The following is a 12,708-nucleotide window of genomic DNA, read 5'->3' on the forward strand; positions in this document are numbered from 1 at the left end:
ATCTATCAGTCTCTAAGCATGTGTGTGTGTATAGCTCATTTATACCAGAGCATCTATGACAAGCATGACGCTCATTCTACACTGCATTTCCTGTTTCTGTCCCTATCGCCACGGTGACAACTTCACACATTGTTGACAAGCCCCTGCATGATGTCGTATCTTTCCTTTCACATCGGATTCCATCGTCCCAGACTGGCATGCACACAGATTGGAAAATAATGTCTCTGTAATGCTGATATGCCTTTCTGTTATAGGCTTCTACATGAACAGCAAACCGTTGCCATGTTATAGTAGTTTTAAAATAATTAAAACAAGGAATTTTTTTGGGGGGGGGGGTCACTATTCTTTACTACAACTCAATATATGACCTTTGACCAGTCATTGCTCTCATCCTATCGGATCATACGATATATCAGGAATGTCTCAAAGGGCATAATCCAGCCATTTACCGACACTACTTCCTGTGGACCTCAGTGACACTCTGGGCAACCAAGCTAAATTGGTCTTGTGAAGGGACAATACTGTAGTTGAATGGAGGTGGCATCATGGGTGTAGTGAGTGATTCTTAAAAGTGGCAGATAGAAGTAGACTGAATAGAGCTGACAAGGACTGACAGACAATCGCATCTGTATCTGAACGTTCTGTAACCTTAAAATCCTCCACGTCACGCCTGGTAGAATGGATAAAGCCAGCAGTGTGCACACTGGGCTCCACTGAAGCCCAGCTAGATAAACACCATTTAGATCAGTGGTCGCCAACCTTTTCAAGCCTATGATCATTTGATCCCAAGTTCAAATGTAAACCAAGATCTACCACTTGCAAAAAATTATGAAAAAAAACGAGGCCATGATGTAGTTCCACTTTGACATTCTTTATTTTTGTTACCCGTCAGTCACAAGCAAAGTATTAATTTAATTATACAAATAGTATAATCAGTGCAACTATCATTCAACATTTTACAAGTCATATTACATTTTTCAATATTTCCACAGGCCTATTACTCATTCACCTTTCATATTTAACCTCAATAATCAGTCAATTACAGGCCTAAGCCAATCATGTACAGTACAGTTTCACTTTCCCTTCTTAAACATCATATTTCAAGACACTTCAAAATGACAATACTCAAGTAAGTGCAACTAGCATTCAAAATATTATGACAACAGTCACATCATTCAATTGTTCTAAAATATGTTCACACAAATCACAGCCCTATTCATTACCTCAATAAATCAGTCAATTACAGGCCTAAGCCAATCATGTACAGTACAGTTTCACTTTCCCTTCTTGAACAACATACAACACAGATCATATCCTATTGTAAACAATTTAGCCTACAACACATTTCAAACTGGCAATACTCACTCACTCTGGCTGTGGATGAGATCCCCTCCCACACTCACACATTCAATGTGATGGCTGTGATTTCACACTATCAGCAAGTGCTCTGTAGTCTGGCTCAAAGTATCAGCCTTTCTGCGTCAAACTGTCTTGTGAGATGTCTATTAGTTAGACAAGACCTGTTCTTTGACCTGATTCTTTTCATCTGTGAGCGGGCCATCTCACAGAGATATGTCCATCCAAAGTAGGACTTCGCCATAAGTGCGCTGGATGAAATGAGGGGGAACTTTTCAGTGTTTACAAGACCCCAAAATCACTGTCTCTTTTTTTTGTTGTTGTGAATTTTACCCCTTTTTCTCCCCAATTTCGTGGTATCCAATTGTTGTAGTAGCTACTATCTTGTCTCATCGCTACAACTCCCGTACGGGCTCGGGAGAGACGAAGGTTGAAAGTCATGCGTCCTCCGATACACAACCCAACCAGCCGTACTGCTTCTTAACACAGCGCGCATCCAACCCGGAAGCCAGCCGCACCAATGTGTCGGAGGGTACACCGTGCACCTGGCAACCTTGGTTAGCGCGCACTGCGCCCGGCCCGCCACAGGAGTTGCTGGTGCGCGATGAAACAAGGACATCCCTACCGACCAAGCCCTCCCTAACCCGGACGACGCTAGGCCAATTGTGCGTCGCCCCACGGACCTCCCGGTCGCGGCCGGTCTCTTTTGATCTTGCTTTCAACTCTGTCATTTTGCAATTCAATTATCTCCACGTCAACTCCGATTGGTAAAGCAAATACTTGCTGGAATTTGGTAGCCACCTCCTGAATCCCAATGGGGAGGAAAGGCTTTGAGATAAATGCAACAACATCCCCTGTCATTTAACTCCTGAAAACGCCTGCTTCAATTCAGATGCCAGTTTCTCCAGGTGGGCACAGAATTCTTGCGGGAGAAAAACACCTTTGTTTCCGATGTTTTGCCACATTTTCTCCAGGTTTGGGAAGTGCACCGGCCTTCCATTCCTCAGCTGAGAGGCCCACACCCCAAACCTTGGCCTTAATTGACAGCGTTGATCATGTGAACGGGAATGCTGTTATCATGCACATAACGTTTAAACTCGTTGTAAATGTCCTCACCTCTCATCCTCCCTTTTAATGGTAAGACTCCTTAGTAGTTGAAACCTTAAAAGCCATGCGAACAAACACCATCAGCTGTGCAGTGTCTGTCATATCCTGGGATTCGTCAAATTGCAGTGAAAAAACTCAGTGATATCCTTGAGCACTTGTTGGTTCACTTCCTCCTATAACAACTCTACCCTTCTTGTCACAGTGGCTGGGCCAATTGGAACACTTCCGACAGCATTTTTAGTGTCCTCTGTTTTTCAAATTCTTTGAATAACGTCTCGGGGGGCAACAGCCATTGCCTCCAGGTATAGCTCTCCATCAGTGAACGGGTTCTTATGTTTAGCCAAGAGATGGCTGACACGGAAGGATGCCTCTGTTGCACTCTCCTTACTTTTAACTGCTGGTTTGGTAAAAAGCGACAGCTGTGCTTTCAATATAGACTTGAGCTCATCAACTTTCTTTGAAAGAAGCGTGCTCTTTGGCAGGTAGGTTTCTTTGGGATGGATGGTGGTGGTGCCCTCCACGTTCCCCCTTTTAGCGAGCACTACAGTCTGGTGGCAAATCCTGTTGTCCTTAACTACCGTTGGGCATCCGCCATCGTTTCGTTAGTTTGATGCTTCCAAGATCAACGGGTTGTTACACCTGATTTAAACAGAGATGGGGTTGTGGCTCCAGAGTTACATGGAGTACGAGATGAATGGTATTACGTGTCTATAGATAGGGTGGCCAATGTGCCCCTGTAAATCCTCTATATCAGTCGCTATCTAGGCCCAATCTGACACAATCACCAGAGTGAACCCCAAAATGGCTGCCATGTAAAGACACATTGTTCCATTCTACTGGCTCATGGAAGATCCAACATGGGTGACAGCTTCATCTGATTTAGCCATTATATTGACTGATCATTACAAGTCTATGGATTCAACAGGAGAATATGACAGTACTGTGATATTGCTTGGTCTGATTAACAGAAATGTTACTTTAATTAAAATTGAACCTAACCTCTGATTATGTACCCATCTGTTTATGTGGAGGGGAAAAGACAGTGGTACAACCATATTAAAATGAGTTGACATGTAGGCCTTTATTCATCTTGAGTCATTTTATTTCCACTCAACTTCTCCTCTCCTGTATAAGTGACTTCTAAGATGATGAACTTCCGCAAAGTGAGAGAAATCTTCAGGTGCATATAGGTAGAGAAGAGCGACTTTGCAGTGGCTCGCTACACACACACACCCAGTCACTTCACCTACATAACAGCAGGTCTGTCGTCTAAGACCTTGGCCACAGTGCTACAAAGACGTTAATGAGACGTCGTCACGTGGACACTAAAGACGGGGGAAAGAGACATGATCATTATTCAACACAGGTGCAGCTGTTGTGTTCGCTACTGAAGAGGAGAAAGAAAGGGGTGGATAGAGAGAAAAGACAGAAAGGAAGAGATGCTGACAGGTGAGGCAAAGCGAGACGGACCCACACCGAAAAAACCTACGCTCAAAAAATGTAACAAATATAACGTGAAATATACACAGTGTAGAAAACATTAGGAACATCTTCCTAATATTCAGTTGCACCCCCCTATGCCCTCAGAACAGCCTCGATTTGTCTGGGCATGGACCCTACAAGGTGTCGAAAGTGTTCCACAGGGATGCTGGCCCATGTTGACTCCAATGCTTGCCACAGTTGTGTCAAGTTGGCTGGATGTTCTTTAGCTGGTGGACCATTCTTGATATACACGGGAAGCTGTTGAGCGTGGAAAAACCCAGCAGCGTTGCAGTTCTTGACACACAAACCAGTGCGCCTGGTACCTACTACCCTACCCCCTTCAAAAGGCACATAAATATTTTGTCCTGCCCATTCACCCTCTGAATGACACACACTTTTTATGTGGTAGAACTTTTGGCTGACTAAATACTTTTTTGCCCCACTGTACATTATCCATGTGTCAAGGCTTCAAAATCCTTCTTTAACATGTCTCCTCTCCTGCATCTTATTTTGAAGTGGGGTTAACAGGTGACATCAATAACGTATCATAGCTTCCACCTGGATTCAACTGGTCAGTCGGTCATGGAAAGAGCAAATGTACCTAATATTTTGTACACTCAGTGTACAAACAGTACTGTAACGACCCTGGGTTTATACGCACGGATATCGACTTTGCCGCTTGAGCATGCTTTTGCGGCACAGTCGATAGCGCGCTGGACACCGGGCTAGAAGGTTGAGGGTTCAAGACTTGCTTCCTGCTGTTTCATTACAGTACGCAAGAATAAACATCATTGGACCACGCAGCCGTCATACCGCTCAGGAAGGAGACGCTTTCTGTCTCCTAGAGATGAACGTACTTCTGTGCGAAAAGTACAAATCAATCCCAGAACAACAGCAAAGAACCGTGTGAAGATGCTGAAGGAAACCAGTACAAAATTATCTATATCCACAGTAAAACAAGTTCTATATCGACATAACCTGAAAGGCCGCAAGGAAGAAGCCACTGCTCCAAAACTGCCATAAAAAAGCCAGACTACAGTTTGCAACTACACATGGTGACGAAGATCGTACTTTTTGGAGAAATGTCCTCTGGTCAGATGAAACAAATAGAACTGTTTGGCCATAATGACCATCATTATGTCTGGAGGAAAAAGGGGGAGGCTTGCAAGCCGAAGAACACCATCCCAACTGTGAAGCACGGTGGTGGCAGCATCATGTTGTTGGGGTGCTTTGCTGCAGAAGGGACTGGTGCACTTCACAAAATAGATGGCATCATGAGGCAAGAACATTATGTGGATATATTGAAGCAACATCTCAAGACATCAGTCAGGAAGTTAAAGCTTGGTCGCAAATGGGTCTTCCAAATGGACAATGACCCCAAGCATACTTCCAAAGTTGTGGCAAAATGGCTTAAGGACAACAAAGTCAAGGTATTGGAGTGGCTATCACAAAGCCCTGACCTCAATCCTATAGAACATTTATAGGCAGAACAGAAAAAGCATGTGTGAGCAAGGAGGTCTATAAACCTGACTCAGTTACACCTGTTCTGTCAGGAGGAATGGGCCAAAATTCACCCAACTTATTGTGGGAAGCTTGTGGAAGGTTACCCAAAACGTTTGACCCAAGTTTAAATTGTATAAGGCAATGCTACCAAAAACTAATTGAGTGTATGTAAACTTCTGACCCAGTGGGAATGTGATGAAAGAAATAAAATCTTAAATAATTCTCTACTATTATTCTGACATTTCACTTTCTTAAAATAAAGTGGTGATCCTAAATGACCTAAAACAGGGAATTTTTACTAGGATTAAATGTCAGGAATTGTGAAAAACTGAGTTTAAATGTATTTGGCTAAGGTGTATGTAAACTTCCGACTTCAACTCTATAACCATTTGTATATGTGAAATATAAATAATATATTTCCATACAAATGTATTACAAATAGATTTTAAATGTAAAATACATTTCAAAATGCATATTTTTGTATCCTAAAATGCATCCCCCAAAATATATATAAAAAAATCTGTATGAGACAAAAATAGAACCAGGCAGTGATCGCTCGTTGGCATGTCCACCTGTACCTCCACATGTAGCTAGCTATAAATGTGAGTCCACGACTGCTCCTCAGCCCTGGCTGGCCGGCGTGTCATTTTTTTACGATAACTGCAGCAATCACTCTGGTTGGCAAATCTGAGATGCTCATGCCAACATCAGCATGCAGGACGAAAGCATGCAGGACGAAAGCATGAGCATGCAGGACGAAAGCAGTTCAGGTAATGCTAGCAAGGCGATTCAGGGAAGCCCGAGGTGTAGACTTGAGACAGAGGATTCAGGGAAGCCCGAGGTGTAGACTTGAGACAGAGGATTCAGGGAAGCCCGAGGTGTAGACTTGAGACAGAGGATTCAGGGAAGCCCGAGGTGTAGACTTGAGACAGAGGATTCAGGGAAGCCCGAGGTGTAGACTTGAGACAGAGGATTCAGGGAAGCCCGAGGTGTAGACTTGAGACAGAGGATTCAGGGAAGCCCGAGATGTAGACTTGAGACAGAGGATTCAGGGAAGCCCGAGATGTAGACTTGAGACAGAGGATTCAGGGAAGCCTGAGGTGTAGACTTGAGACAGAGGATTCAGGGAAGCCTGAGGTGTAGACTTGAGACAGAGGATTCAGGGAAGCCCGAGGTGTAGACTTGAGACAGAGGATTCAGGGAAGCCTGAGGTGTAGACTTGAGACAGGGGATTCAGGGAAGCCCGAGGTGTAGACTTGAGACAGAGGATTCAGGGAAGCCCGAGGTGTAGACTTGAGACAGAGGATTCAGGGAAGCCTGAGGTGTAGACTTGAGACAGAGGACTCAGGGAAGCCCGAGGTGTAGACTTGAGACAGGGGATTCAGGGAAGCCTGAGGTGTAGACTTGAGACAGAGGACTCAGGGAAGCCTGAGGTGTAGACTTGAGACAGAGGATTCAGGGAAGCCCGAGGTGTAGACTTGAGACAGGCGATTGTAAGTGGAGGCATCCAGCAAAACAGGTTGTGGCTGCGTTCAGGGTTTATTGGCCAACAGAGGCCCTGGCAAGCTGGAGGTAGAGATGCAGAGAGGGGAACCTGGGTAAGATGTGCATGCACTGCCTTGCTCCTTTCCAAAGCTCTTGAACTCACAGCAGTCTCTCTCGGTCTACCTCCGTCAGAGGTCCCTATTAAAGAGCATGGAGGGGAGGGGGTCCCACAGGCCTCTCCTGAGACTCACCATATCAACACCCTCTAGATCAGACACAGGATAATCAATTACCTTTTCATCCTACCTTCCTCTCCATCACAGACACTCGTTTCAAGGCCGGGGAAAGACGGAAAAGTCCGGTTCTTTTTTTATTGCCACTTCACAACGCTCTCGCACTGCCTTTTTGTCAGGAGTGAGTGGGGATGGTTTCATATTCTGTAAACATGTCTACATGGAGGTTGTTTGAGTAGCACACCTAAAAAGGCATCTGATATGGAGTTATCCTTCTCCAAATGTCTATTCTATTTCTCTCACTTTTTTCTGTCCGGATCCAACCACCACGCAACAGTTTTGTGTGGGATATTGAATTGACCTGCATATTCACAGTATTACACACGCACCACTTCATGTCCAGCAGATCTATGCTTGGATATTACCCAAAATAGTGTGTGTCTTTTGAGGAATTAGAGCTTTTGTCAATGTAGAGTACTTCTACCACCTGATTGCACCTCTATTCAAAGTAATAACTAAAAACAATGAGAGACAAAGCTATAGCAGTTTCTGTATTTTCTGCATAAACGCTGTACACTTGAATGATTTTAAAACATTGCTCATAGTTTATTAGGTTGACATTGCATGTGCAGCACACAATGTGTGTAGTGTTTCAGTACTCCCACCATTTGTGACATTGTCTAACATTTTATTATGACTAAAACAGTAACGATTGGAGAAGTATCCTGTGGGAACATTTTTTATCTAAAAGACACCGCAGTGAAAGTAACCAATAATAAAAATAAAGTTCCGCACTGTAAAAGACAAAAAAAAAAAAAATCTTTACCATGAAATGTTTCTATAAGATTGAACATTTACAGTAGAGATGTCGTGGCAGGTTTAGGGGAGGAGTAGTTCAAAGCACCCACTCTTTCTTTCCCTCTTCTTTCTTTCTCAAGGTGAGTGTGTTCAGCCTGTTCCGCTGAACATCCCAGAGTTAATAGAATGAAAATCGATGACAATCTTGTTTCGCTTGGGCTTGAACTGCCTGCGAACAAACAGACACACACACAGAGGGAGAGAGCGTTGAGAAGAGGAGAAAAAGCAAGTCACTCTTTGTGAAGCCATGAATTTTTCGGGACTTGTTCAGCACAGGGACAGTTTTGAGTCAGAGACAGGGGGAGGCGGCAGAGACAAAGATGAAGGGATGGGAGACGGGTAAAACAAAAAGAGAGAAAGAAAGAAAAAAACTCTTATTTTTCTCCTGCGCCCAGGAAGGAGCTCTGGGGGATCCAATTACCCATAAGCTCGCCTGGGGAGAGGGGGTGTAGGGTGGAGCGGCCGCCCCCTCGAGGAGGTAATGACAGGGACCAGGGACGCATTTTGCCCCCTTATCGCCACAACCCCCTGCCGAGGTCCCCAATACCAGCAGAGAGTAGACTCCTCCTGTCCTCATCGCTCTCTTTAAGTCTCTTTACTTATCTCTCGCTGTCCCTCTTTCTCAGTCCCCATGCCTGGACTCCCCGTACAGACCTGAGGCTGTATAGTTAGATCAAGTCTATTAGCAGGACCCCTGGATCTGTCCCGGGGCCCTGGAAAGAGAGGCCTGTAAGCAAGCGCATCACAGGCTACATCCCAAATGGCACCCTATATAGTGGATTACTTTTGACCAGTGCCTAGGGCACCACTTGGGACATAAAAAGTTTTGTAGCACAACAGCTACCATTACCGCAGTGAAATGGCAGGCCACTAGCCTTTCTGGAGGCTTTTTATAAAGCAGTTTCTTAACACCTTGTTGTGGCGTACGTGCCCAAGCAGAAGAGAAGAGGCACTGTAGCGTGTCACAGTTCACCACTGCATGACACACTAAAAGCCTTGCTGCCTTGTAAAATGCCACCACTAATAGCATTCCGGGACACCTTTCATTCTGAAGACAGACCCACTGTCCTGCACAGACACGTCCGTAGCCTGTTCACAGGCGCACACACACACACGGAATGAATACTGCTTTGCCGCCTGCTTTTAAATCGCAAGGCCAAAGATGTTCTCGCTCAATCAAATCAAAATGTTATGTTGCATGCGCCAAATACAACAGGTGTAGACCTTACCGTGAAATGCATACTTACAAGCCCTAAACCAAAACGCACATTTTTTTATAGTAAGAAAATACTTGCGGGGGGAAAAAAGTTTAAAAAATAACGAGGCTATATACAGGGGGTCCCGGTACCGTGTCAACGTGTGGGGGTACTAGTTAGTCAAGGTAATATGTAAAGTACCAGTCAAAAGTTCAGACCCACCTACTCATTCAAGGGTTTCTTTATTTTGACTATTTTCTACATTGTAGTGAAGCCATAAACTATGAAACGCATATGGAATCATGTCACCCCAAAAAAGTGTTAAATCAAAATATATTTCATTTGAGAATTTTCAAAGTAGCCACCCTTGGCCTTGACAGCTTTTCACACTCTTGGCATTCTCTCAACCAGCTTCATGAGGTAGTCACCTGGAATACATTTCAATGAACAGGTGCACCTTGACAAGTGAATTTGTGGAATTTCTTTCCTTAATGCGTTTGAGCCAATCAGTTGTGTTGTGACAAGGTAGGGGGTATACAGAAGATAAACCTTTTTGTTAGAAGACCAAGTCCATATTATGACAAGAACAGCTCAAATAAGCAAAGAGAAACAACAGCATCATTACTTTAAGACATGAAGGTCAGTCAATGAGGAAAATTACAAGAACTATGGAACTGGCTCTCATGAGGACCGCCAAAGGTAAGGAAGACCCAGAGTTAGCTTGCTGTAGTCCACAATCAGCTCATCTTACTCACGTTGAGGGAGTTGTTGTTGTTGTCCTGGCACGACTCTGCCAGGTCTCTGACCTCCTCCCTGTAGGCTGTCTCATCGTTGTCGGTGATCAGGCCTACCACCGGTGTCGTTGGCAAACGTAATGATAGTGTTGGAGTCGTGCGTGGTCATGCAGTCGTGAGGTGAACAGGGAGTACAGGAAGAGACTAAGCATGCACCCCTGAGAGGCCCCCGTGTTGAGGGTCAGCATGGCAGATGTGTTGTTGCCTACCCTTACCACCTGGGGGCGGCCCGTCGGGAAGTCCAGGATCCAGTTGCAGAGGGAGGTGTTTAGTGATGAGCTTTGAAGGCACTATGGTGTTGAACGCTGAGCTGTAGTCAACGAACAGCATTCTCACGTAGGTGTTCCTTTTGTCCAGGTGGGAAAGGGCAGTTTGGAGTGCAATGGAGATTGCATCATCTGTGGATCTGTTGGGGCGGTATGCAAATTGTAGTGGGTCTAGGGTTTCTGGGATGATGGTGTTAATGTGAGCCATGACTAGCCTTTCAAAGCACTTCATGGCTACAGACGTGAGTGCTACAGGGCGGTAGTCATTTAGGCAGGCTACCTTGGCGTTCTGGGCACAGGGACTATGGTGGTCTGCTTGAAACATGTAGGTATTACAGACTCGTTCAGGGAGAGGTTTGAAATGTCAGTGAAGACACCTGCCAGTTGGTCAGCGCATGCTCTGAGTACGAGTCCTGGTAATCTGTCTGGCCTTGTGAATGTTCACCTGTGTTCACATCGGCTACGGAGAGCGTGATCACACAGTCGTCCGGAACAGCTGGTGCAGTGTTGCTTGCCTTGAAGCAAGCATAGAAGGCATTTAGCAAGTCTGGTAGGATCGCGTTACTGGGCAGCTCACGATTGGGTTCCCCTTTGTAATCCATAATAGTTTACAAGCTCCGCCACATCCGACGAGCATCAGAGCCGGTGTCGTAGGATCCAATCTTAGTCCTGTAAAGATGCTTTGCCTGTTTGATGGTTTGTCAGAAGGCATAGTGGGAAAGTCTTGCAGCTTAGCATCCGCATCATCAGACCACTTCCGTAATAAGCGAGTCACTGGTACTTTACGCTCGAGTGCTTGCTTGTAAGAAAAAACCAGTAGGATAGAATTATGGTGAGACTTTCCAAGTGGAGGGAGAGCTTTGTATGCGTCTGTGTGGAGTAAAGGTCTAGAGGTTGTTTTTTTTGCCCTCTGGTTGCACATCCTGGTAGAAATGAGGTTTCCTGCATTAAAGCTCCTAGTGGCCGGGGACACTGTTTCTGGGTGAGCATTCTCGTTTGCTTATGGCCTTACACATCTCGTTGAGTGCGGTCTTAGTCCCTGCATCGGTTTGTGATGACACTATTTACCAAGAGTTGTCTACAGCTTATCATCAGGTACTCTACCTCAGGCGAACAAAACCTTGAGACTTCCTTAATATTAGAGGTCGCGCACCAGCTGTTGACAAATAGAGCACCACCCGTGTTACCGGAGGTTGCTGACTTGTTGATGCACGGAAAACCCAGCCAACTATATATTATACATGTCCTTGTTCAGCCATGACTCAGTGAAACATTAGATATTACAGTTAATGTCCCATTGTTAGGATAGTCTCGAACGGAGCTCATCCAGTTTATTTTCCAGAGATTGAGCGTTAGCCCGTAGGAGGGATGGTAAAGGCATTTTCAAAGGCTACATTTCAGTCCACTTAACATTTGACAAACTACAGTAAATTTTACAAAACACAAATTGTATTTTTCTGTAATGCCTATTTTTGGAAAGGGTAGGGTGCTCAACCAACGTGAGTCGAGGTTCTACCAAAGAAAGAAAAAAGTCCTAATTGAAAAGGAAAAGGCGTAACACTTGCTCACCATTAGAAATGTGTTATTTTTAAGCAGGGTTAAAAGATTAATGCTTCAGCCTTCAATAAAGGCAATACTTCTTATCTACAAATAAAGGTCAATTCAACTGGTTATACTGCATCAACACTGATTCATTCATTCATGTATTTTCCTCAAGGTCAAAAATGTTCCTTGAAACTTCTATTGAGTATGCGATCCAGTTAAGAGTCAAATTTAATACACGCTTTCGGTCCAAAATGGCAATGGGATACAGACGAAAAATAAAGAAATAGGGATGGAGGAAAAGAGAGGAATAAAATATTCATCGCAAATGTGTAGGAGGAAGTACATGATCAGCTAGCTCAGGGATTTGGCCTCGTTTCCCAAACTCGGTTCTGGGGATCCCCCTGGGTGCACATTTTGTTTTTTGCCCTAGCACTACACAGCTGATTTAAAATAATCTAAGCTTGATGGAGGCACCAGGATTGAGTTTTGGAAACCATGAGCTAGAGGACAACCTGAATAGGTGTGTGTGTGCATCCTCAATAAAACCAGCTAGTGGAAGTAAACTCTACCCCCATATGAACACATCTTCAAAGCTTTCTATATATATATATATATTTTTTTTAATCATCAGTGGAAGTGTATGGGTGCATCCCAAATGGCACCGAATTCCCTGTAGAGTGCACTACGTTTGACCAGAGCCCTATGGGTAGTGCCATAAAGTAGGGCACTATATAAGGAACAGGGTGCCATTTGGCTCAGGGGGAGATTTCCAAGCATGTGTGGTAGCGAGACATTTCAATGGGAATCAATTAAAGAACGTTCTGCTTGTTCATGTACCTGCAAATAAGGACATGTTGGTGAAAAATATGCTTTATTTTTCCCA

General features: G+C 44.5%; 1 protein-coding gene across 4 annotated transcripts in view; it reads right to left on the reverse strand.

The window, feature by feature from the left end:
* The window catches only part of LOC115145624 (deoxycytidylate deaminase-like), a 77,050-nt gene that overhangs the window by 13,844 nt on the left and 50,498 nt on the right, over window positions 1–12,708 (reverse strand). For 3 of the 4 annotated variants that reach the window (XM_029687137.2, XM_029687134.2, XM_029687136.2), the window contains one exon: window positions 7,749–8,193. The exons of the other annotated variant lie outside the window; for it this stretch is intronic. In XM_029687137.2, the coding sequence (XP_029542997.1) occupies window positions 8,115–8,193 (79 nt within the window). In that variant the 3' untranslated portion in view covers window positions 7,749–8,114. Of the gene's footprint in view, window positions 1–7,748; window positions 8,194–12,708 lie in introns of those variants that run through there. 4 annotated transcript variants of the gene reach the window in all.

Source organism: Oncorhynchus nerka, linkage group LG18, assembly GCF_034236695.1.
Source record: "Oncorhynchus nerka isolate Pitt River linkage group LG18, Oner_Uvic_2.0, whole genome shotgun sequence".
Taxonomy (NCBI): domain Eukaryota; kingdom Metazoa; phylum Chordata; class Actinopteri; order Salmoniformes; family Salmonidae; genus Oncorhynchus; species Oncorhynchus nerka.